Source organism: Mustela nigripes, chromosome 2, assembly GCF_022355385.1.
Source record: "Mustela nigripes isolate SB6536 chromosome 2, MUSNIG.SB6536, whole genome shotgun sequence".
In the NCBI taxonomy this organism is placed as follows: domain Eukaryota; kingdom Metazoa; phylum Chordata; class Mammalia; order Carnivora; family Mustelidae; genus Mustela; species Mustela nigripes.
Window position 1 is genome coordinate 216,924,174 of NC_081558.1, and position 26,866 is coordinate 216,951,039.

Here is a 26,866-nt window from a genome sequence, read left to right on the forward strand (position 1 = left end):
GGCCCAGGCGCAGCTGAGAAGGATCTGCGAGCTGGGGGCACCCTGGGACACCCCGGCAGACATCATCTGAAGAACTCATCCAGCGGTCTGGGCGCTCGTTGGGAGGCCCCTTTTCCTGATCTCTCCTGTATGGAAAGTGGAATTTCTGAGTGTACAAATGCCCAGAACAGCGTTAAGGACTGTGTTTCCCACCGACCAAGTATCTGTGTCACAATAAGCGACTTCCTGATAGCGAGCGTACAGTGTTTCGGAACACAGGAGTCGTGCACACCAGTGACTCTTCTGGCTTTCTTTATTCAAAAGTAAAACAGGCACAAAAAACAGAACTGAAACGTCCAATGTCACCTGAACTAGCAAGTTCACCGAAAGGCTTAAAGGTGAACTTGCATTTTAGGGAATCAATTATCACTACTAGAGAGAGAATGAATTGTTTTTCAAAACATGTATCTCAGGAAAATGCTGACCAGCGGGGCACGTGACTATTTCATCCCCTTCGTGCAGGGGAACCCAGAGGTCTCGGGAAGTCCCCTGAGCAGCGGGAGCCGCTCAAAGACGGCCCTCCTCCAGGTCCTGGGCGTGGGCCTCGCTGGCCGGAAGGATGGATCTTCCACAGCTGCCCCCTGGCCGGGTCAAGCAGCTGCCCACAGGCACTCTCGCTTGTAGGAGGAAGTGGTGTGGATACATACGCATTCACATCCCTCTCGAGTCACTCATATTCTACCGTCTATAACACATGGCGCACGGTGACGGTTTCGGAACACAAAGTGGGGGCCTGGGGGAGGGGAAGGGACACACCGAGCGCTCCTATGCGTCACGCTCCAGGGCGCGGAGGTCCTCCAGGAGCTCCTGGGCCACGGTCTGCAGGTGCGGGTTGCGGCTCTTGGCCATGGCCACGATGCGCTGCAGGGGCAGGGAGCTCCGGAACTCGGAGGCTGACTTGGAGAAGACTTCCGGCTCCAGGACCACAGACTGGACGAGTCGCAGCGCGTGGAGACACACCTCTGTGTCCGGGTCTGGGGAAGAGAGGGAACGCTTCTGGTTAGAATGAGACTCTGCAGGAACTGGCGAAGTCTATCGGCCTTTCGGAACGACAAGTCTGATGGCTCTGTGACCACCAGCTGACCGAGACACTGTCACTTCTTAAGTTAAAGGCTTAGCACCTAAGAGCGACACAACAGAACTCAATGACCATTGATTTAGTGATGTCCATCCTCAAAACCGCCCGCACTCAGATAGTCTGAAGATGCGGAACTAAAAATAAGAGCGCCTTCCTGCTGCCAAGTTGCTCGCAGAGCTGCCGCGGCTGCACCCACGGAAGACTGTGGAAGAGGTACTGCCCTGTCTGTACTTGGAGCACATTGGTCCCCCCGAGCCCCACACAGGCGCAGCAGCTCCCTGGGGCCCCCAGGGCCCCCAGAGTCATGGGCGGCAGGACACACAGTGCCACCTTGTTCCCAAGGAAGGCTCTCTCAAGTCTGGGAACTTAGTGGCGGGCACACGCCACAGCATCGCCGCAGCATGGCTGGGCGTGAACAGCCCGGCGCGGAGCCACAGCCGTAACCAGGAGGCTCCGGCTGTCCTGCTCCTCGCGCCTGCCGACCGGGAAGCCTCAATGTGCCGTCCGTCCACTCTCAGCCAGATGCTGTGATGGGAACCAGGCTCAAAATCAATCCCTCTTTCTTAGCGCTATGCTTAACTCTTTCAACAAGTGAGTGGATCACAAGAGCAGACTCGGGAAGTCCGAGGTGAGAGCTGCCGCGTGTGGATGCTGCCGCAGGCCCCGCGCTGAGCCGGGCCTCCAGGGCCCAGTGAAGACGGCAGCGCTCCATCCAGGACGGAGGGCAGGACGTCCTGGGCCTGGACCATTTGAGTCCTCCTACTCTGGGGGAGGACATGGCAACTCCCCCCAGTATGGGCCGCCTAGAGCCCTGCAGCGGAGAGTGGCTGCCACAGGGGGGAGGATCGCTGGGAAGGCCCTGGCACCCGGACGCAGATGGACAGGAGTTCACCCAAAACAAAGAACTCCCCTTGTCCCCAGCATCAGTGCAGCAAACTCCCAGCAGCCAGTAACAGCCGTCACCGCCGGGAAAGGAGCGAGAGGAAGGAAGGTGACCCCTGAACACAGGCACAAGGGGAGGGCCAGCCACGCAGGGGGAGCAGGTGCCGAGGAAGACATTCGGGCAGCCCAGCTCTCGCCTCACCCCGCAGGAGGAAGAGAGGAGACTTGGACGCCTGCTGTGCACAGAAGGCGAGAACAAAACCCACACCCGTCTCACCGCACACCGACAGCCCAGCAGGAGAGGATGCACGGCCACGTCCACGGCCGTGCTGACCTCACCCCTGCTGCAGACAGGCCGGCTCACTGCGGCCCCGAGACCAAGTGCCACCCACGAGTCATTTCTGTACAGGCTGTGAGCAAAGAGTGATTTTCACATTTTAAAGGGACACTTTTTTAAAAAGGGGGGGAAGAAGAATGTGCAGCAGAAACCACATATGGCCTGAAAGATATTTACTATTCAGCCCGTTACAGAAAAAGTCTGCTCTTTTGCTCTGCACACAATGTCCAACATCTAATCAGAAATTACAACAAAGCAAGGGAAACAAAAGGCCCACGGTGAAGTGACGAAGTAATCCAGGGCCAGACCCAGACATGACGCAGCTAGAAAACGAATCTGAACCAAACAGGATTCATAGATGGGAAACACCAATGTACGTTCCTAGAGCGCATCTGATTGTAATGTAGACCCTAGGGCAAGTCATAAAAAAAGTGTTTAAAGCATAAATGATAAGCCAACAGTACCATAAAATAGAATATTAAAATAATCTAACAGTGAACAAAAAAAGAGGAAAAAAGAAACTAGAGATATTTTTCTATTTTTCTCCAATATTGCCAAATAAAGTAGACTTCAGAACAGAAAATGTTACCAGGACCACGGGGTAACAATGCCTAATTACAGAGCGGTCACACACCAAGAAGACAGAAAAGTCTCAATCAGGTATGTGTGTACCAAATGACAGAGCTTCAAAAGACACAGCAAAATAGGATAGAACTCTACAGGCAAATCGATTCTCAGTTAGAGCTAAGAACTTGAATGTTATTCCCATTACTGATTTTAAAAAGTAAGGAAAAGAAAATCCGTAAAAACACAGAAGCCCTGAACACTTGAGTTTGAGCAAGGTCAGCCCGCGATGACCAACTGTATCCAGGTATCAGTAACAGTACTTTGGAAACAGAATTTTTTAAAAAGACTATCATTCACAATAGCACCAAAAACATAATACATTTAGGTATAGATCTCACAAAATATGTGCAAGATCTGTATGCTAAAAACCATAAAACACCGATGTTAAGAAATTAATGACGTAAGTAAATGCAGAGAGAGAACGTGCTTATGGACCAGAGGACCCGACACCGTTGTGTCAACCTGCCACACCCAGCGCACTCCTGGCCAGAGTCCCAGGAAGCTTGTTTGTAGAATCAACAAACTAATTCTCAAATTTCTTTGGAAAAGGAAAGGAATTAGGACAGCCAAAACAGTTTAGAAAAACAGTGAAAGACTCAAGAGTACTTGATTTCAAGACTTAAGAGTTACCAAGACAGTGTGATACCCATGAAGGGACAATTGTGAAGGGACAATCGGAGATAAATGAAACAGGATTAGCCTGAGGGGGTCATTGGTTGGGTGACAGCCATCAGCTCAGGTCACGATCTTGTAGTCCCAGGATCAAGTCCCACATGGGGCTTCCTGCTCGGCAGGGAGTCTGCCGCTCCCTCTGACCTCTCCCCTCTCCTGCTCTCTCTCTCAAATAAATAAAATCTTAAAAAAAGAAAGAAAGAAAGAAGAAACAGGATTAGAAAACACTGGACCACACCACAGTTTTATAAAACCTCAACAAACATACAAATGCCATTTTACATTCTTTTTAAGAAATGCATTTTAATTAAAAAAAAAATAGCCTGAACTCAACCACAAAAGGAAGTTTGGAAAGAACCCAAATACATGGAGACTAAACAGCATCCTTCTAAAGAATGAATGGGTCAACCGGGAAATTAAAGAAGAATTGAAAAAAATCATGGAAACAAATGATAATCAAAATACAATGGTTCAAAATCTGTGGGACACAACAAAGGCAGTCCTGAGAGGAAAATATATAATGGTACAAGCCTTTCTCAAGAAACAAGAAAGGTCTCAGGTACACAACCTAACCCTACACCTAAAGGAGCTGGAGAAAGAACAAGAAAGAAACCCTAAGCCCAGCAGGAGAAGAGAAATCATAAAGATCAGAGCAGAAATCAATGAAATAGAAGCCAAAAAAACAATAGAACAAATCAACAAAACTAGGAGCTGGTTCTTTGAAGGAATTAATAAAATTGATAAACCCCTGGCCAGACTTATCAAAAAGAAAAGAGAAAGGACCCAAATAAATAAAATCATGAATGAAAGAGGAGAGACCACAACTAACACCAAAGAAATACAAACTATTATAAGAACATACTATGAGCAACTCTACACCAATAAATTTGACAACCTGGAAGAAATGGATGCATTCCTAGAAACATATAAACTACCATAACATATAAACATATAAACTACCATAACTGAACCAGGAAGAAATAGAAAGCCTGAACAGACCCATAACCAGTAAGGAGATTGAAACAGTCATTAAAAATCTCCAAACAGGGGCGCCTGGGTGGCTCAGTGGGTTAAGCCGCTGCCTTCGGCTCAGGTCATGATCTCAGGGTCCTGGGATCGAGTCCCACATCGGGCTCTTTGCTCAGCAGGAAGCCTGCTTCCTCCTCTCTCTCTCTCTCTGCCTGCCTTTCTGCCTACTTGTGATCTCTCTCTGTCAAATAAATAAATAAAATCTTAAAAAAAAAAAAAAATCTCCAAACAAACAAAAGCCCAGGGCCAGATAGATGGCTTCCTGGGGGAATTCTACCAAACATTTAAAGAATAACTAATTCCTATTCTCCTGAAACTGTTCCAAAAAATAGAAATGGAAGGAAAACTTCCAAACTCATTTTATGAGGCCAGCATCACCTTGATCCCAAAACCAGACAAGGATCCCATCAAAAAAGAGAGCTATAGACCAATATCCTTGATGAACACAGATGCGAAAATACTCAACAAAATACTAGCCAATAGGATTCAACAGTACATTAAAAGGATTATTCACCACGACCAAGTGGGATTTATTCCAGGGCTGCAAGGTTGGTTCAACATCCGCAAATCAGTCAATGTGATACAACACATCAATAAAAGAAAGAACAAGAACCATATGATACTCTCAATAGATGCTGAAAAAGCATTTGACAAAGTACAGCATCCCTTCCTGATCAAAACTCTCCAAAGTGTAGGGATAGAGGACACATACCTCAATATCATCAAAGCCATCTATGAAAAACCCACCGCAAATATCATTCTCAATGGAGAAAAACTGAAAGCTTTTCCGCTGAGGTCAGGAACATGGCAGGGATGTCCATTATCACCACTGCTATTCAACATAGTACTAGAGGTCCTAGCCTCAGCAATCAGACAACAAAAGGAAATTAAAGGCATCCAAATCGGCAAAGAAGAAGTCAAATTATCACTCTTCGCAGATGATATGATACTATATGCGGAAAACCCAAAAGACTCCACTCCAAAACTGCTAGAACTTATACAGGAATTCAGTAAAGTGTCAGGATATAAAATCAATGCACAGAAATCAGTTGCATTTCTCTACACCAACAACAAGACAGAAGAAAGAGAAATTAAGGAGTCCATCCCATTTACAATTGCACCCAAAACCATAAGATACCTAGGAATAAACCTAACCAAAGAGGCACAGAATCTATACTCAGAAAACTATAAAGTACTCATGAAAGAAATTGAGGAAGACACAAAGAAATGGAAAAATGTTCCATGCTCCTGGATTGGAAGAATAAATATTGTGAAAATGTCTATGCTACCTAAAGCAATCTACACATTTAATGCAATTCCTATCAAAGTACCATCCATCTTTTTCAAAGAAATGGAACAAATAATTCTAAAATTTATATGGAACCAGAAAAGACCTCGAATAGCCAAAGGGATATTGAAAAAGAAAGCCAACGTTGGTGGCATCACAATTCCGGACTTCAAGCTCTATTACAAAGCTGTCATCATCAAGACAGCATGGTACTGGCACAAAAACAGACACATAGATCAATGGAACAGAATAGAGAGCCCAGAAATAGACCCTCAACTCTACAGTCAACTAATCTTCGACAAAGCAGGAAAGAATGTCCAATGGAAAAAAGACAGTCTCTTCAATAAATGGTGTTGTGAAAATTGGACAGCCACATGCAGAAAAATGAAATTGGACCATTTCCTTACACCACACACGAAAATAGACTCAAAATGGATGAAGGACCTCAATGTGCGAAAGGAATCCATCAAAATCCTTGAGGAGAACACAGGCAGCAACCTCTTCGACCTCAGCCGCAGCAACATCTTCCTAGGAACAACGCCAAAGGCAAGGGAAGCAAGGGCAAAAATGAACTATTGGGATTTCATCAAGATCAAAAGCTTTTGCACAGCAAAGGAAACAGTTAACAAAATCAAAAGACAACTGAAAGAATGGGAGAAGATATTTGCAAATGATGTATCAGATAAAGGACTAGTGTCCAGAATCTATAAAGAACTTAGCAAACTCAACACCCAAAGAACAAATAATCCAATCAAGAAATGGGCAGAGGACATGAACAGACATTTCTGCATTTCTGCATTTCTCGGGGTCCTGGGATCTAGTCCCACATTGGGCTCTCTGCTCAGCGGGGAGCCTGCTTCGCCCCTCTCTGCCTACTTGTGATCTCTCTCTCTCTCTCTCTCTCTCTCTCTCTCATGAATAAATAAAATCTTAAAAAAAAAAAAAAGGATTCCTCAAGTAACTCATGGCTGTCTTAATGTAGATATTTCATAAAAGACTAAATACAACCTTATCTTGACAAATATAGCCGGACCTTCACGAACTAGTACTCCCCACTTTCAGCAAACAGAAAGAAATTCCTTAGAAATTTACATTACCTCTGCCCCCGCCCCTCCCTCCACAAACTTAAAAGTATGTATAATCAGATGCTCCTCACCAAACCCAGTGCAAGTCTTCTAGTCTATGGACCTGTGCTATAATTAAAGCACCTTTTGCACCATAAAAAAAAATTAATTAATTTGAAAAATAATAGCCTTTTCAACAATCAGTGCTGGAAAAAATTGAACGCTCATAGGTAAAAACAGAAAACTTGAATACATACCCTTGCCTCACATACAAAACTTACATGAAAATTAACAATAGACCTAAATGTAAAACCTAAAACACCAAGAACTTCTGAAGAAAACAAGAGAAAATCTTTGTAATCTTGAGTTTGGTAAGAATTTCTCAGATATAAAACCAAAAGCACAATCCATAGAAGAAAAAAATGAGTAAGTGCTATCAAAATTAAAAACATCTGCTCTTCCAAAGATATAGTTAGGAAATGAAGAGATGAACTAGTAGGCCAGAAGAAAATACTTGTAAAACATGTATCTGATTTATTAAAAAAAACCTGAATACAGAGTATAAACTCAAAAATACTCAATAATTACTAATAATAAAACAAACCACCCAATAAGAATTGTCAAAATATTGGAAAAGACACATCTTTTCACGTGCTCACTTCCCATTCATGTATCTACTTTGGTTAAATATATCTTCAAATATTTTACTCACAGTGTCTTTACTCATCTTTGAGAAAATCTGGAAATAACCCAAACTTCTTTCAACTGATGAACAGATAAAAAGAGACCATGGCATCTCTATAGAGTAAAAATGTAAATAGCAATAAAATAAATTAACAACTGATACACACAAAAACATGATCTATCTCGAACTATGCCGAGAAACAAGCTGGACTCTAAAATCTGCACCCGTCACGAGGGCGCATGTGCGCCCCTGGACATGTCAAAGCCGCAGGAGGAGAGAAGAGAGAGACCTGCAGCTGCCAAGGCCTGGGAGTGAGGAGGGGTGACCCCACCGTGGCACGGAGAATACTCTGCGGAGATGAAACCGTCCTGGGTATTAACTTCGGTTTACATGTATGGAGGCGTAGGTCGCAACTCTTGGAACTCTGTACTGGTAAGTGGATTTCACCCCACGTAAAATTATAACTCAGTAACACTGACCTTTAAAAAAGGGAAAAAATCACATTTTTGGACCCTCTTCCTTACTCCCTTCCCCTAAGCAATTGCTTTTTCCCCTCAAGGACTGGTTATCTATCTATCTATCTATACATATTTTCTAAAGATTTTGTTCATTTACTTGACAGACAGAGATCACAGCAGGCAGAGAGCCAAACAGAGACAGAGGAGGAAGCAGGTTCCCCGCTGAGCAGAGAGCCCGATGCGTGGCTCGATCCCAGGACCCTGAGATCATGACCTGAGCCGAAGGCAGAGGCTTTAACCCACTGAGCCACCCAGGCGCCCCTGGTTATCTACTTTCTAAACAATGTCTGGGGCAGGGTCAGGCACAAGTGCAGGAGGATGCTCTCTCTGGAGAGCACAGGAATTCTGCAAAAACATACCCATAAATTCGAAGACACCCCGTCCTCCGTACTGTGTTTCCAGAGTCCGTAGGCCTCTGCCCTGCAGACAGGAGACTACATGAGTCCTCTGCGGCCAATCTGAGAAAGCGTGAACGGTGCTGGCCCGTGAGTTCCCGGGGAGCAGCTGCCCCGGCTCTCACTGCGGTCCAGCTCCCGACCGCACCCCAAGCAGGGCGTCCGGCGGCAGAAACCGCTCCCACGGTCCCCTCTAGCGGAGGTGACGCACGGTGCTGCGCTTGTTTCGGGCGCACCGTGCAGCGACCCAGCCCTCCTGCGCGGTACTCACCACCTCACGCACACTCTGGAATCCCCACCGCCCATCTCACCCGTCCCGCCGCCCCCCTCCCCTCTGCTGACCGTCAGTTTGTTCAGGGAAGGGTCTGTTTCTTGATTTGCCTCTTTTTTATCCCTTGCTCGTGTGTCTCGCTCGTTTCTGTTTCTTAAATTCCACACGAGGGAAATCATACGGCGTTTGTCTTTCTCGGACTCCTTTTGCTTAGCATGGTACTGTCTGTAACTCCATCCACATCATTCAACGTGGCAAGACTTCATGCTTTTTGGTGGCTGAGTGATATTCCACTTTATATACATGTATATATATATATGTATGTATACGTGTCTCACACACACACACACACACACACCCCACATCTTTATCCGTTCATCAGTCACTGGATACCTGGGCTGCTTCCCCAGTTTGGCCACTGTAAGTAATAGTGCTCTTAAATAGGGGTGTCCGTATCCCTTTGAATTAGTGCTCTTATATTTTGGGGCAAATATCCAGTACTGCAAATACTGGGTCACGGGGTAGCTCCGTTTAACCTTTTGAGGACACTCTGTACCGTTTCCCAGAGCGGCTGCGCCAGCCCGCATTCCCGGCAGCAGCACGAGGCTCCCCTTTCTCCGCATCCTCGCAGACACCTGTCGTTTCTCGTGTTGTTGATTTTCGTCATCCTGACGGGTGTGAGGCAGGCTCTCACTGTGGTTTGGATCTCCATTTCTCTGCTGATGACTGATGTTAAGCATCTTTTCATTTGTCTTTTAGCCATTTCAATGTCTTCTTTGGAGAACTGCCTGTTCAGGTCTTCCAGCCATTTTTTAAAGATTTTATTTATTTATCTGACAGAGAGAGACACAGTGAGAGGAGCAGGAGTGGGAGAGGGAGAAGCAGGCCTCCCATTGAACAGGGAGCCCGATATGGGGCTCGACCCCAGGAAGCTGGGATCATGACCCGAGATGCAGGCAGAGTCCTGACCCACTGAGCCACCCAGGCGCCCCCCCCACCCAGCCATTTTTTAAATTGGATTATCTGGGGTCTCCGTGTTGGGTTGCATCAAGTCTTTATGTATTTTGCATACCAACCCTTTGTTCGATAGGTCATTTGCAAACGTCTTCTCCTATTCTGTAAGTTGTTTCTCAGTTTTATTGATGTTTCCTTGGCTGTGCAGAAATTTTTTTTTCTTGAAGACAAAATTTATTTTATTTATTTTTGTTTTTATTTCCCTTGCTTCAGGAGATAGATCTAGAAAAATGTTGCTATGGGTGATGTTAGAGAAAGTACTGCATGTGTTCTCCTCTAGGATTTCTATGTTTTCAGGTCTCACATTTAGGTCTTTAATATATTTTGAATTTATTTTTGTGTGTGGTATAAGAAAGTGGTCTAGTTTCATTCCTCTGCGTGTAGCTGTCCACTTTTCCCAACACCATTTGTTGAAGAAATTGTCTTTTTCCTATTGCATATTCTTTCCTCCTTCGTCAAAGATTAATTGACCATATAATTGTGGGTTTATTTCTGTTCCATTGGTCTGTGTCTCTTTTTGTGGCAGTACCATACTATTTTGATTACTACAACTCTGTAATATAAATTGAAGTCTGGAATTGTGAAACCTCCAGTTTTGTTTTGCTTTTTCATTTTCAGGGTTGCTTTGGCTATTTGGGGTCTTTCATGGTTCCATATAAACTTAAGGACTGTTTATTCTCGTTCTGTGAAACATGCATTCTGATAGGGATTGCATTAGATCTGCAGATTCGTTGGGTATATGGACATTTTAACAGTATCTGTTCTCCTGATCCATGAATACGGAATGTCTTCCCATTCCTTTGTGTCACCTTCAATTGCTCTCATCCCTGCTTTATAGTTTTCAGAGTATGGATCGTTCGCCACCTTGGTTAGGTTTATTCTGAGGCATTTTATTATTTTTGGTACAACTGTAAATGGGATTGTTTTCTTAATTTCGCTTTCTGCTGCTTGGTTATTAGTGGATACAAATGCAACATGTTTCTCTTTGCTGATTTTTATATCCTGTGACTTTACTGAATTCATGTATCAGGTCCAATGGTGTTTTTAGTAGAGTCTCTGGGGTTCTCTATATAGCGTATCCTGTCATCTGCAAATAGTGAACGTCTTCCCTCTTCTTTACCAATTTGCATGATTTTATTTCTTTGTGTTGTCTGATTGCCGTGGCTAGGACTTCCAGCACTACGCTGAATAAAAGTGATGAGAGTAGACATCCTTGTCTTGACCTTGACCTCAGGGGGGAAGCTCCCAGTCTTTCCCACTATGATGTTCGCTGTGGGTTTTTTATATATGGCCTTTATTATGTTGGGGTAAGTTCCCTCTAGACCTACTTTGTTGAGGGTTTTTATCATGAATGGGTGTTGTACTATGAATTTCACCCTTAAACATGAGAAGACAATGCATATCACCAGATCTCTGAGAAAAAGATGGTCATCATTTTCAACAGAAACAAAAGGAAGGAAAAGAAGAGTGTTCAATGAGAAGAAAAATTTAAAAAAATATTAATACCTTCCTCAAAGAGATAGAAGAAGTTATATCATCCATTATTCAAGAATGAGATGTTATATTTTTTAATTTCAAAAAAAGGCAGTTAGAAATTAAATGCATGATAGTAGAGATGAAGATCTCAATAGGAAGGATGGAAAATAAAGTTGCGGAAATCTCTTAAAAGTGATGCTAACTACTGGGTGTTTACCCCAAAGATGCAGATGTAATGAAAAGAAGGACCGTCTGTACCCCAGTGTTCATAGCAGCAATGGCCACGGTTGCCAAACTGTGGGAAAAACCGAGATGCCCTTCAACGGATGAATGGATAAGGAAGATGTGGTCCATATACACTATGGAGTATGATGCCTCCATCAGAAAGGACGAATACCCAACTTTTGTAGCAACATGGACGGGACTGGAGGAGATGATGCTGAGTGAAATAAGTCAAGCAGAGAGAGTCAACTATCATATGGTCTTGCTTACTTGTGGAGCATTTAAGGAATAACACGGAAGTCATTAGGAGATGGAGAGGAGAAGTGAGTTGGGGGAAATTGGAGGGGGAGATGAACCATGAGAGACTGTGGACTCTGAGAAACAAACTGAGGGTTTTGGAGGGGAGGGAGGTTGGGGTTGGGTGAGCCTGATGGTGGGTATTAAGGAGGGCACGTACTGCATGGAGCACTGGGTGTGGTATATAAACAATGAATTCTGGAACACTGAAAAGAAATTAAAAAAATTAAAAGTTTTTTATAAGTGGTACTAAAAAAATACAAAGAGACAGAGAACAGAAGAAAAGACTAGAATAGGAGGCTCAACATTCAAATAACAGATAGTCCAAAAAGAGAAAATGGAGTAAACAAAGAAAGGGAATCACTCAGTAATGACTCAATAATTCAAAATGATTGAAAAAAGATTACTAGAACTAAAGAGCTAAGTTTCTAAACTGAAAGGGGCCCTTTTAGTTTCTACCAACATTATAAAATATACATGTAATACCTCAGTCAAATCAGCATAAAATTTCAGCTCAAAAAATGAAACAAAATTCTATATGCTTCTAGAGGAAAAAACAGATCAGATACAAAGAGTTAGGAGTCAAAACTGCTCAACACTGCATACTAGAAGATACAGTAAATAGTCTTCAAAATTCAGAAATTCAGAAATTAAAAAAATAATTCTAACCTGAGATTCTATACCCAGCCAAACTATGACTATTTTAGGTGAGGGTAAAGTAAAAATCATCCAAACACATACTATCTCAGAAGCTTTGTCTCCCACACACCCATTCTCTGGAGACCTGGCAGGACATGCTCCGCCTAACAAGGAAGTACATGAAGAGAGAGGACAGCATGGGTACACAGACAGAATCAGGAAGGCCAACACACGTGAAAGAGAGAATCCGGTTGGGAGGAAACACAGACGAAGTGAAAGGTAATCACTTTATGTACTCTACAGGAGGGACATAACACAGAATTTAGGTCTGTTCAGGCCACAGATCAGCAAATTCTGAGCTTTAACTACTCACTTTATCTTTTAAAATAATCACGGGAGACTTATTACTTGAGACAGAAAACATTCCTAAGATGGCTCAGTTACCAAGTTGGGAGATGAGTGAATCAACCAGAGTGAGAGAAGGCATTCACCTGACTCCAACACAAAAACAATGTAGATATGAAGATTATTGGACGAGAGTTTTTAAGCAGCCAATATAAAAGTTATTAAATGAGCTATTGTAACCTGCTGGAAGCAAATGGAAAAAAAAATCTCAGCAAAGAAATCAAAGATATAAAGAAGAACAAAGGGGAAACATTAGAACTGAAACATACAATAAGTGAAATTAAAAACTTGACAGAGAAAGAGGGACAGACAGAGGAAGGATCAGTGAACTAGAAGATAGCACCATAGAAATTACCCAACCTGAATAACAGAGAGAAAAAAAACACAGAGCCCCTGGGTCCAGTGGGACCATAAAGAAGATCTAACATCTGTCTCATTGCAGGGCTGGAAAATAGTCTAAGAAACAAGAGCTGAGTCTTACCCTATTCGGCAGAACACAAACCTACTGATCTAAAAAGCTGAACAAACTCAAATTGGGATGGACCTCAAGAAATCTATGCATTGCGTGAAGCACGGGGTGTGGTGCGTGAACAATGACTCTGGGAACACTGAAAAAAATAATAAAATCACACACACACAAAGAGAAATCTATGCCGAGACACATCATAGCCCAACTTCTGAAAACTGAAAACAAAGAAAATCTTGAAAGCTGCAAGAGAGAACTGAGACATTGCCTATGAGAGGAAAAACAATCCAATGACATTGGATCCCTCACCAGGAACCACAGGCACCAGAACAGAGTGACACAACACTTCCCACATGTCACAAGAAAAGAATCATCAACCCAGAATCCTATACCCAGTGAAAATGTCCTTCAGAAATGAAGAGGAACACCAGACGTCCTCAGATGAAAGAAAATTAAGACACTCTGTCACCAGCAGACTACTCTCACAGCAAGGCGGCACCACACAAAAAGGGATCTGGGACCATTCGCCGCAGCCCCGCTCAGTGACGTCCCCGCTGAGACCGCGGCCCCGCTCGGTGACGTCCCCGCTGAGACCGCGGCCCCGCTCAGTGACGTCCCCGCTGAGACCACAGCTCAGCTGCACCGTCCCTTCCGTTCAGTCAAGTGGCCTGAAGGGACTGGGAACCGACAGCAGGCGTTCAAGCACACAGGTGCCCTAGAAAACAGCCCAGAGAGTCACAAGCAAATGCCGTTCCCAGCAGGACTTCTCCCCCAGCCCTGAGAACCAGCCCCGCCCCACCTCCCAGCACCTTCCCCTGACGTACGTATGTCTTCGATGGAGCCCCGTGGACTTCCCAGAGCCCCACTCTTCTGTCCAGCCCTCACCCAGGAGCCCAGAGCACTCACCCACAGACCCTGACCCAGCCCGTGTCCTGCTGCCCTGTGTCTGCACTCTGCCCTCCCTCCCCGTGCGGCCCTCACAGGCCCCTCCAGGACTCTTTTCCAATCCCTCCAGTGGCCTGCTGTTGAGCCACTGCTGGCCATCTGGGCAGCTTTGCTGCACCTCACCAGTGCTAACTTCACAAGCCGCAACACAGGCCCAGGATGGGGGTCCCCCAAGTGCCCATTACACGACAAGTGGACAAACAACTGTGGTGTATCCACGCAGGAGAACATTATGCGGCAGCAGAAGGATGTACTGACACACAGTACAGCACAGACGACCCGTGAAAACACACTCAACGAAAGAACTCACAAATGACAAAATTCCAGCTTCGTGAATGGCCCAGATTAAAGGAGATGCACAGACAGAGAAAGCAGATTCGCGGTTTGCAGGGGCTGGGGGAAGAGAACGGGAGTGGCCGCTAATGGGCTGGAGATTTCTAGTAGTGATGAAAATGCTCTAAAATTAGATAGACCGTGTCATGCTTGCACAACTGTTAACGTACTAAAAATGACGGAATCGTACACTGTAAATAGCTGAATTTCATTGTTTGTGAGTTCTACCTGTTTTCAGAGAAAGAAGATTAGTAGGAAAATTGTCAAGATTCTGATGAGAGCTACAGACGAGGCTCTAGTAGGGCACTGACGTGGATCTCCTGTGTCAGTGACTCGTCTGTGGCTCCAGAAGGCGCTAACATCAGGGAAGCAGGTATCACTGAATTACTTTTCTCCCGCGGCTGGCGTGCCATTTTTCTCACACAGCTTTCAATGTTGTTTTCTTTCTTTGTACAATCTTATGGGCACCTCTTCTGCGAAGTTTGTCTAAGTCTGAAGGAATAAACTGAAGAGAGAACTGCTAAAGGGTACTCCCTACACAGGAGGAAAGTGATAAAAGAAATAATCCTGGAACGCCAAGAAAAAATAAAGAACAAAAAGAATAAAAATAAGGACACGTACAATGAGCTCTGCTTCTCAATTACTACAGAGTGTAAAATTATGTGGAAAAAACTCCCATTTTTCTTGGATGGTCTTGTCAAAATGAAGTTAAATTTTGCATCAACTGCACAGATCTTACCTGTATAACGCAGAAGGTGTTTTTTTTTTTTAAGATTTTATTTATTTATTTGAGAGAGAGACAGTGAGAGAGAGCATGAGTGAGGAGAAGGTCAGAGAGAGACGCAGACTCCCCGTGGAGCCAGGAACCCGAGGCAGGACTCGATCCCGGGACCCCGGGATCACCTGAGCCGAAGGCAGCCGTCCAACCAACTGAGCCACCCAGGCGTCCCCAGCTCAGAAGGTTTTGACACGTGTACACACCCGTCTGAACCATAATCCCGATGGGATACAAAACGCCTCTATCCGCACAAAGCTCCCTCGTGCCCTGTCCCTTCCAGTCAGTCCCCGCCCTTCACAACCGACGTCCTGATTCCTACAGACACAGAGTCACTTTGCCCGTCCTGAAAATCAGACAAGTGAGCCCGCGCGATTTTCCTAAGCATTATCTCGTTCTTAAAGCTCTGGCAACTCGAAACAAATGAAGTAACAGTCTGCTTGGCTTTTTTCTACATTTCTACCCGGTTAGTCCCCTCCTGACATTCTGGGGATGTTTTCTTCTCACGAAGTCCTGCTGAGCACTTAGAGGGACAGGAAATCACTGCCCCATACCGAACTTCCTCCGAAACAGTATGCGGATCTCTTCGTAAACGTTTCCACATCGCGGAGCGCGGAGGATGTGGGAGAGAGAAATGGGCGAGCAGAGCCACCGGCAAATCCGAAGTCAGCTGCGCCTTCCCTGGGTGACATCCTTCACAGGTCTGAGCTCTCCCGCCACTGGTGTCTGTCACAGACACCTCTGAGAAGCACTCAGTTCACACGGCCACATCTGTCCCCTGCAGCAGCATCTGGAAGGAGCCGTGCCTGCAGGCAGGCTTAAGGAACGCGTCACGCCCATAACCCGCTGGGCTCCGCCAGGTCCGCCGACCCCATGGGCCGGTTGCTGGGCCGGAGGACTGACTGCTGGCCGCAGGCTCAGTGGCAGGCAACTTCCCTATTATTATCTGCAGGGATTTGGGGAAAAATTCAAACTGTGAAGGCCAGGATGTAACCAGATTTCAATAAAAGCATAAAGAATTCTTAATTGCGTTTCTTTGAACACAGACCCTGAAGCGGGTACGTGCTGACCCGGGTTCCTTAGAAAGGAGCCCTGAGACAGGCCCAGCTGCCCGACAGGAAGGAAGGAAGCTCGGAGAACCCCCTTGCCCGCCTCTCCCTCACTGTCCCTTCCCTTTGTCCACACACGTTCGTCATCACCGTCACGCTAGCTCCTTGCGTCCCAAACTGGGCCCCCCGGACCCCGGGTCCCCAGACGATGACGGGTGTTTCCAGCTACCCCACACCCACCCCCCAGGGCAGGAGAAGGAAGGACGCGGCGAAACAGCACTCCGGGAATCAGGCCAGCGCTAAATGAGGACGAGGGGACAAGGACAGGTCACCGAGACACCCACACACCCTGTCAGATCTTGTCCCGGGCACTGCCTCCCGTGCCACACTTCCCAAGCACAGGCGCTCACGCAGACACAAGGAAAACCACCAGACCAAGCCCGATGGGTTTCCTGATGGCTGAACTGGCTCCTTGAAGCACGGCTCACACACACACGCTCACGCTCACACACATGCTCCCAACACACTCACCCTCACACACATGCTCCTGACACACACATTCACACACACGCTGACACTCACACATGCTCACACATCTGACACACACGCTCACTCACACACACACACACACACACACTCCCGACACACACACAGGCTCTCACACGTGTTCCCGACACACACGCTCACTCACACGCGAGCTCCCATACACGCTCAGAGGGTCCTTCTGGCCGCAGTCCGGCCTGAAATGAAACGAACCCGGCTCCCTTCCTTGACTGCCCTGGTGACCGCCCTTGTCTTTGCCAATCCCTACACTGAACGCGCAGACGAGAACCTGAGGCGAGGGGGCAGCCTCCTCCAGGACAGAGGGCAGCAGCCTACGGAGGGGACACACGTCATCCAGAGCCACTCGCCAGCGCCATCTCAGCAAAATTACCGAAACACAGGCTCGTTAGGCGTTGGTTGTTAAATCACCCACATGGTTCCCGGCAAGACCAAACGAGGAGACGGCTCAAAGCGTCTCCCGAGATGCTCGGCACGGGGCTGGCATTCCACAAACAGCAACTTCCACACCACAGGGGACAAACAGCCCACTCTCCACAGGCGACCCGTGCTTGCCACGCGGCCTTCGGTGTCCTTCCAGCAAAGCAGGACACTCCGGCCCTGGGGCTCTTGCCCTGCCGGCCCCTCTGGAGAGAACACGGCTTCCCACCTATCCCACGGACCCAACAATGACATCTGACGGCTCCAGGTTACGGAGGCCCCCACGTGCCTCCCACACAAATGTAAATGCATGTTACTCCTGAAACACCACAGAAGATGCCTCTAAAATTACTTTTCTGTGCTGTGGTGGAGGGAAAATTCATTTCTAAAAACTCCCATTAAAATAAGACAAAAACCCCATTAAGATAAAACCAAAACCCGTCTTCACAGACCAACCAAGCCTGATTCTCTCATTCCCTAACCAGGACACGTTACTGAGCCTCAAGCATTAAGACAGACACGCTCACGATGTTTAATACTGCCACAGGAGGCCTCGTATGAAAATAACGGTCTGAGTAAATTTAGCACTTCCATAAAGGCCGGTGCGCGCTCGCATTCACGGGTAGCGTCTAATCCCGGCCAAGCATCTTGTCGGCCATCTAGAAACGGCCCCTCGGCCAGCAGCACAGCTCTTCTGCCACCGGGGCCACTCGGAGATAAGCCCCACATCAGCCCTACCTTCACTCAAGGAACTGACGAAAGACGAAACCAACCCAAAAAGGCAACAGTCTGGGGAATGTAGCGATAATCTTGACACCCAAGCAGGGAAAGGGAGGGGCCCACTGCAAGCCGCCTGCAGCAAAGGACACAGAGACCGGCAAACCCAGGAACTTCAGGGCAACTACAAAAGGTTTGACGACAGAATCCTGCTAAATTACAAGAACAATTAAAATATAATTTTATTTTTAACTCACAAAAATCACCATCTACTAAATGAAACTTATCCAAACGGAAGCAAACGGTCACCTGGTCAACAGCTGGCTCCGGCGGGGGAGGGCGGGGGTCGGCAGCCGCCTGTGCCGCTGCCCCAGGAAAGGGCTCTGCAGCCTGCAGCGTCCCGCCAGGGATCCGCGTGGGAAGCAGAAACAGCCGGGGTGGGGGGCTTCCGGGCACTGCCGCTGGTGAGAGGAGCCCTTCCACTGAGTTCCTGCCCTGCCACCAAAGAGTCGGCGACACGGCCGCTGTGCAAAACATCGTCGGGGCCTCTCCTGAGACCGCCTGCAGAGCCCATCCGTGAGCCACACACGGACATCAGTGTCACCGCCTCAGATTCAACCCCACGCCGTTGGTGGGCGTCCGATGCTGAGTGTGTCCTCGCACGGTCAGGCCACACCGAGCCGGCAGCGTATCTGACCTTCGTCCATGCACCACGGACCAAGGGAGGAACCTTGAGGCTGGGCTTTAGGCCCCCGACCACCCACCCCCACACAGCTGAGCCCCTGCCTCCCCAGCCCACCGCCGACCACGGCTTGGTAGCGCGGGAGCGCGTGGTGCAGGCAGTGCTGCTTTGGGCACCACATCCTCCTGGTTTCCTCCCCCCGCCTCGCTTCTTTGCGCTCCCTCCCCCTCTTCCCCCTGCGCTGAGACGGTCAAGGTCTGGAGACAGCCGTGAAGACCTGGGGCAGTGCTCGGAGCAGGGGCCGGCCCTCGTCTGACGGCAGTTTCCCAGCTCCTTCTGGCTCTCCTGACGCTCCCCAACCCTCGCCAGCCTCTTCCACTCCCACGTTCTCACGGCCCGGGCCTGCCACCCGGCCTTCGTGCCCGTCCTCGGCCGGCGCGGCTCTGCTCTCACACCTCCGCGGGGCTGCCCTTCGGTTCATGCAGGCCTCGCTCAGATGCCTGGAAAGCAGCCCCCGCGGTCCCCCGCCAGCCCCTGGTGCTGCCCCGCCATCATCCACATTGCATGACATACGCCATTCTGTGTCGTCACGTCTCTCCACCCGCGTGTAGACTGCCCGGGGAGGAGTTCCGTCTTGCTCACTTCTGAGCCAGCGACTGTGAGGACGGCCCGGAGCTCGGTGACCGCCTGTTCTAAGTGAGCTCCCTGAGGGCCGGGAGCTGCAGGGCACCCGGGCCTGGGCACTAGCCACCGTGGGGACAGGTAAACCCGCAGCTCGACAGCAGGGACTACAGACGGGACGCTGAGCCCAACATGAGCCCATGTACTTCATGGGAGACAAAGAAATACACCCTCTATCTAGTCTCTCTGACCTAGAGATTTTTTTCTTAAATTAGAATAGCTCCCAGCCACTAACAAGCAAGAAAGCAGAAAGTGCAAATATGACCCGCTTATAATACTTAGCACGGAATACTCTAGAAGGAACGATCAGACATGAAGACGGGCATCTGGAAAGGCTCCCCAGACAGCGCCTTCAAGTGGGTTTTGACAGTCTGGGAGCCTAACGCATCAACCATTAGATAGATGACGAGGATGTGGACTGGCAGAACTTTATGCAGTAGCTACTTTGTTTAAGTTTTTCTTTAAAAATCCAAAGAGATATTAAAACTTCAACCTTTCTGAATTAACATGCCCTCGTAATGGATGTGAACATCTTGGCTTCTTCCGCGAGCTCATCTGCTTCGGAATCACACTCCAGCAACAGATTCCTCGCTTCCCTCTTTCCAAAATCACTCCTCGACTTTTTCAACGTGACACTTTAGACAACAGATCACACACAGAGGGAAGGGGGGAAGGTGTTACTTAGCCCAAGTAGGAATTTGCTCCTTTTCTAAAATACTCTTGGGCGGCAGACGGCTCCGCTCCGGTACACGGGCAGAGGCTGCACCACAACCGAGCTAGTCCCACTTCAATACACGCCAAAACACAGTAAAATAAGCAGATGCCAGTGAGCATAACAGAAACACCCCTGGCAGACACGGAAGTCTCAGAAGGGTGTAGCCTATTAGATGAAGGCAACATGTCATTTTTATAGTCCACATTCCGTGTCGGGGGAGTTATAGACAGCATGGCCCAGCAGAAAACACACGAGCTCAGCAGAGGGTCCGCAGGCAGAAGGCCAGGACGCGAACAGCAGCTGCGGTCCTTCCAAAGTGTCAGGCTGCGACAAGGCAGTTGCGTTCTCTGAGCCTCGACTTCCTTGTCAGCAACCAAGAGCACGCGGCCACCGCAGAGTCTGTACGGAGCGCAGAGAGTAGCGTGTAAGCGGCGGGCGAGGAATGGGACCGGAACTCCCACTGGCCGCGGTGCTTTCTGTCCACACAGCCCAGCCCCTCCTCTATAAAACAGCCTCCTCGGGGCGCTGGGGGGCTCAGTGGGTTAAGCCGCTGCCTTCGGCTCAGGTCATGATCTCAGGGTCCTGGGATCGAGTCCCGCATTGGGTTCTCTGCTCAGGAGGGAGCCTGCTTCCCTCTCTCTGCCTGCCTCTCTGCCTCCTTGTGATCTCTCTCTGTCAAGTAAATAAATAAAATCTTTAAAACAAAACAAAACAGGCTCCTCTGCTCTGTTCTCCTGACCTGTCCATGGTGTTGCCTTAACTAGGCTACAATTCTCTGTTATCCCCAAATAAACCCATTTTGGTTGGTAAGTTAACTGGCAGTTTTATTTTTAAGGTCAACACCTTAAAGGAAGACTCATTAAATATAAATGCAGGGTAGGTTACAAAAATGGAAATATGCTTTTGATGTACATATACTTTTAATATATGTTGTGTATCTTATATGTGTATTTTGTACATACATCCCCATAAGTAGATAAATGTTACTAATCAGAAAGAAGTTGCAGTGGCTGTACGGACCTCAGCAAAGGAGAATTCAGAGGGATCACGGCCAGGGACAAGGAAGGACACTGCGGAACGATCAAGGAGTCAATTCCTTAAGCGGACAGGACAGCCCTACACATGCGCGCGCCTACTAACACAGCTGCAAAACACACAGGGTGAAAACTGACAGGAGCGAAAGGAACACGGAATCCACAGAGATGGCCACAGATTTGACCTCCCTGATAACTGACAGGATATGGAGACAAAAAACCAGGAAGGACAGAGAAACCTCAGCAGCAGCTTCAACCACCTTCAAAGTACGACACGTCACCCAACGACAGAAGAACACACGATCTTTTCAAGTACATGAGGAACATCTGCAAGACAGACGACACTTGGGGCTAGAAAACATCTCAGTGAATTTAGGAGATTAGAATCATACACTGTATGTTCTCTAACCACAGCAGAAATAAATTAGAATTCAAGTCACATGGTGACTCGATTGTCCGACCCTTGATCTCAGCTCGGGCCTGAATTTCAAGGTCATGAGTTCAAGCCCTGCGTTGGGCTCCACACTGGGTGAGGAGCCTACTTTAAAAAAAATCAATAAAACGGGGTGCCTGGGTGGCTCAGTGGGTTGAGCCTCTGCCTTCGACTCAGGTTATGATCTCAGGGTCCTGGGATCGAGTCCCACATCGGGCTCTCTGCTCAAGCGGGGAGCCTGCTTCCTCCTCTCTCTCTCTCTGCCTGCTGCTCTGCCTACTTGTGATCTCTCTCTGTCAAATAAATAAATAAAATCTTTAAAAAAAAATCAATAAAAATGTCTGGAAAATCTTCAAATATTTGGAAATTAAATAAGCCAATCTAAATGAGAACAGGTGCCACACACTGTATCACAGAGTACGGTGGTGTCACAAAGCAGATACATGGTGTCAGAGGTCCCCAGAGGTCAGAAATGCTTTATAAACATTACGTTGCATGCTTGATCAGTCGTGGGTAATCATTTCGCTTTGTAGTAAATCCACACATATTGGTGCACCAACACATTCTTCACTGCAAACAACCAGGGATGTTCAAGAGGTCCCCTGATACAAATGCAGACCCTCGAAGACCCACGAAGTCTCTCCTACCCTGTGAAGCTCTGGGCCACTCCTGTCTTAAATGCGCTCACAGACAGTCCTCTGCTCGGGCGGGGGCTGCCTCTCGCCCAAGCTGGCTCGCTCCCTCCCATCGTCTGCTGCTACGCTCGGCGCTCCTGCCATCCCCAGCCCTGCAGCCCCTCCGGCCCTCCGCCTCGCTTCTGCTCTGGCCCAGCCACCCCGCACTAGAGCAGCCCCGACGCCCAGCCCTCCCCTCCCAGGACACTAGCAGCGCGCCTGGCTCCTCGTGGGCTCACGGGTATACAGGGAAAATGAAATGAATCCGCAGAGAACCTAACAGTGAGCATCTTCCCGGGAAGTCACTGGCCACACTCCCGCATGGGTGAGCAAAGCTGGGTTTGATCCTGACTCCCCGCCTTGCGGGCACTGTGGTCCTAGAACTAGCTTTTTCTGAAAGCCGCTGCTCCACACGACAGATGGGTGGGCAACCACAGCCCAGTGCACGGGTGCGGGGCTCCTGCACACTCACGCACACCACAGACCAGCCGGCAATATGCAGAGCGGGGCACCGGCTGGCGGCTCGGGGTGAACGAGGCAAACCCACGTCCTCCAAACGTACGCGGGGGAACCGAACCGCAACCGCACGGCGAGGTCGGAAGCCGTGCTGCGGCCCCCGCGGCCCGACCGGGCTCCTTCATTCATCGGACAGAGGCCGACGGGAAACCATGGGCCCCGAACCACACATCACGGCTGCGTGTGAAGCAGGAACGGGGCAGACGACCTCCCTGGTGAGGCGGACCGTGCGACTGCCGCGCTGTCTGGGCTCCTGCAGGGCAAGAGGTCGCAGACAGGCAGTGCCGAGGACTGTGCTCGGAAGGCACAGGACATGGGCCTACCGCTGGAGCCAAACACTGAGCTGAGGGACAAAGGAGACGCCACTGGCTTCTCAGGTCCTCTGCCCGCACGCTCTGCCTGTCCTTCCCTCCCGTTCCCATGCTTTTGAGGCAACTCTGCGATGAGTAGTTTGGTTTACTGGAGTCAGAAATGAGGAAGGTGCTCTGGATGGGGACAAAAGGGTCTTATCACCAGCAGTCACTGCCCGGAGATCAAGGACTCCATTAGGACTGCAAACCTCAGCTTCTGCGCAGAGAATACGCCGAGGCAGCTTTCCAGCATCCGGATCATTCTGATCCGCGAAGGGAGGAGGCGCAGACCGTGGGCCGGGCAGCTTTCTTAGCAAACCGCCGTCAGCAAGCCTTCCCCTGGGGAACGCTGCGGGCACAGTCATGCGCTTTCAAGCCATTGATCTAGTCCGCAAGGGGATGTGACAGAAACTAATCCAGCCCTATCGGTCAGCCAGCACACCCCGGCAGACGGCTCTGAGACACCCCACAGATGCGCCAGTCGGGTCCTCACCTCGAGAGCACCGGTTCTCCAGACCCCTGCAGCCCGACAGACGCACACCCATTGCTCGAGGATCCCGCAGATACAAGCACTGGGGGCCAAGCCAGTAATGCACCGGACAGACCTCGGTCCCCACTGCCTCGCCTCACCCTGGGGACCGCTGCAACGTGCCCCGATCCGAGCCGCTGCCCCTCCTCTCCCGCTGAGGGCTGCCGAGGAGAGCCAGACCAGCCGGCACACACGCACAGCTCCGGCGGCCTCTCGCTCCCTCTACTCGCAGACCAGGGGGGCAGCAGAAACGCAGGAGTGTGAGGCCCTCCCTGTCTTCCCGGCTCGAACGGAGTTCCCGCTATGCCCGTAAAACAGAATGTTCCTATCGGCTTCTGCTTTAACAACTGGAACTCAGAGCGGCCGGACCTCCAGCGTTTGGTGGTTTTCAAATGCTGCCGTGTATCTATACCACGATGCTGGCCACGGGCTGTCGGCCACAAAGGCCAGAGCTCACGGACACACAAGGCCTCTTCGCATGAGTGCGCGCCTCGCTCTCTTCGGGGCGGCGGTCCCGGCCTTCCCAACTGAGCGTGGGGCCTGCACGTTTCCTTGGAGGAGTCCGAAGCCTGCCGAGGAGATGTGCCCGTCCTCCGGGCTCTGGACCCCTTCGGAACTGGAGAGAACGCCGCGTGTGTCCAGCAGCAAGGTGGGAGGAGCGGCCGCGGACTGCCGACTGCCGCAGGACAACCGCGGTGCTGCCCCCGGAGGCCGGCGGCTTCCCCAGGGGACGGTGGTCCACACCGCGGGCGCTCCCGGCGCTTCCACACACGTCACGGCAGTTCCACCACGGGGACAGATCTCTCCGGGCCAGAAGGAAAGGGAACACTGCTGGCAAGTGACCTGCCAAATAAGTGAGAAGTCACCCCTGCTGACTCAGGAGGGACGATAGGGAGGGACTGCTGGGTCCTGCTGCGGAGGAAGAAAACCCCTAGAGGCACGTCTCCCCCCTTGACAGTTGAAAGAGCAGCCGAGATGAGGGCAAGCTGGAAGCCAGGGGCCGGCCGGGGGCGTTACATCGTCACTCATGTCCTTCCGATGTCCAGTTTCAGGGAAGGACAGCAACGTCGGACACAGGCCGCCATCCTGCTGGGCCCCCATGAGTCCCGTTCCTACGTGGACAAGAAGCCGAGGGTCTGCCACTTGCTTTCTACCTTCGCGACTGTCCCCAGCGCTCACCCTGCCCACAGCCACGCCTCTGGGTCCGCGCGGCTCAGGCAGCTCGCTCCGGGGCATGGGGCCCTGGGGCGCCTGCACACCTCCGCGAGCCCTAGTGTCCGTCTGTGCAAAGCAGGCGGCTGTGGGCAGCGCCCAAACGTGGTGAGCATGGGCCTCAGTCCGGCGGCCGCCGCCCGCAAGCGCTCGCCGGCGGGTCGAGTTCATAGTGGCATCCGCTGCGGTTCCTGACACAAACGTGACGTGGGCGACCAGGGATTAAAAACTAAGCCAGTCACACGCATCTTACAATGTCCTACAGAAGGCAGCGCATCTGGGTGGCTCAGGCGTTGGCCGTCTGCCTTCGGGTTAGTCATGATCCCAGGGTCCTGGGATCGAGCCCCGCATCGGGCTCCCTGCTCGGCGGGGAGCCTGCTTCCCCCTCACCCACTCCCCCTGCTTGTGTTCCCTCTCTCACTGTGTCTTTCTGTCAAATAAAATCTTGGAAAAAAAACAAATTCAAATAGAAAGCAACCCTCCACTACCCCACCTCACGGACGACAGCCTCACCCCAGTGAAGCTGGGTTCCCGGCAGATGACATAACAGTGCTCCGTGTTCCTAAGAGCGAAGCCCTCTGTGCCCACCCTTGAAAACCACACACGTAAGCTACTGTTTTGGCCGATGTTTATAGTTGTGCAAAGTGAAGTGAAACACAGCTAACTCGGCTTAAAAGGAAACTTCGCTGAATGTTGTTTGAGGCCAAAATAATGTTTTAATTATCCTGATGACATCTCATTCCCAATTTTCACTCACCACTGAGACCGTGACAGCTACCATTCCTGCAGGTCAAAACCGGACGAGTGCTGGTGACTCCGCGTGGCCCTGCCTCCTTACCCAGCTCCCGTGCTGGTCGCACGAGGTCTGCGGCTGACTGAGCTCTTGCCGGCGCCGAAGCTCACATCGGTGTCACCGTTCTACATTCTACGGTGGAGCCCAGGAGCACAGGTGGCTCAGCCAGCTTGGCTCGAGACCCAGCTAACAGGTAGGATTTGCAGAGCATCCAACCCCCACCCCGGCGTCACACATGCTGCAGGCTTCCCGGCGGGAGCCTGAGCCGCACATCTGGTCCAGATCAGAAAGGCAGGAAGGACGGAGCCGGCGGGGCGAGTCTCCAAGCACATGTGTCCATGACCTCCAACCATCACACCTTCCGTACGTGCCCTCATGCTGCGTATGGGGAAACTTGGACCCAATTTAGGAACTTTTCCTGGATTTGCAACAGAAGAGCGCGTCAGAACAGTTCGGTCAAAAGTACGAGACTGCGGCTCCGACTGGCTTGAGCAGGAAGAGCCCATCACCTCTCGGCGAGTGCAGAGGCCGGGCTGCACTCAGTGGCTCGCTGCCGTCATCGAAGCCCAGGGTTGGTTCTTCTCTCCATCCTGCCCTCCCGAGAATCGCCTACAGGCTGCCCTCCCCGCTCCCACCAGGCTACAGTGCACATCCTGGTTCCTATCCAGGGAGGGAGATGCCTCGCCTCCACCCTCGGGGTCCAGATGGACCTACTTCGCTCCCGCGCCCACCTGTGGGCCAGCAACTGTGGACAGACGGGTGCCAGGCACGGGCCCGCTGAGGCCCCGAAGCTGAAGCCAGTCACTGGCACGACAACAGGATCGCATGACGGCGTCGGCGCACGAACCCTCCAGCCTGCCTCACACGTTAAAGGGACCTGGGCAGGTGTGAAAACCTGGATGCCCGTGCCCCACTCCCCATCACCTACATTACTACCTTTAGGGACAGAGACCCAAGCATGACTATCAGCGCAGGGCGGGGCGGGGCGGGGCGGGGCGGGGGCGGGCCGAGGGTGGGAGTTGGTTGGTTTGTTTCACAAAGCC

At 49.9% G+C, this 26,866-nt stretch overlaps 1 protein-coding gene across 8 annotated transcripts in view; it reads right to left on the reverse strand.

The window, feature by feature from the left end:
* Positions 1-274: 274 nt before the first annotated feature.
* The window catches only part of HSF2BP (heat shock transcription factor 2 binding protein), a 108,772-nt gene continuing 82,180 nt past the window's right edge, over positions 275-26,866 (reverse strand). For all 8 annotated transcript variants that reach the window (XM_059392451.1, XM_059392456.1, XM_059392455.1 and 5 more), the window contains one exon: positions 275-1,013. In XM_059392451.1, coding sequence (XP_059248434.1) covers positions 805-1,013 — 209 coding nt within the window. In that variant the 3' untranslated portion in view covers positions 275-804. The remainder of the gene's footprint in view (positions 1,014-26,866) is intronic.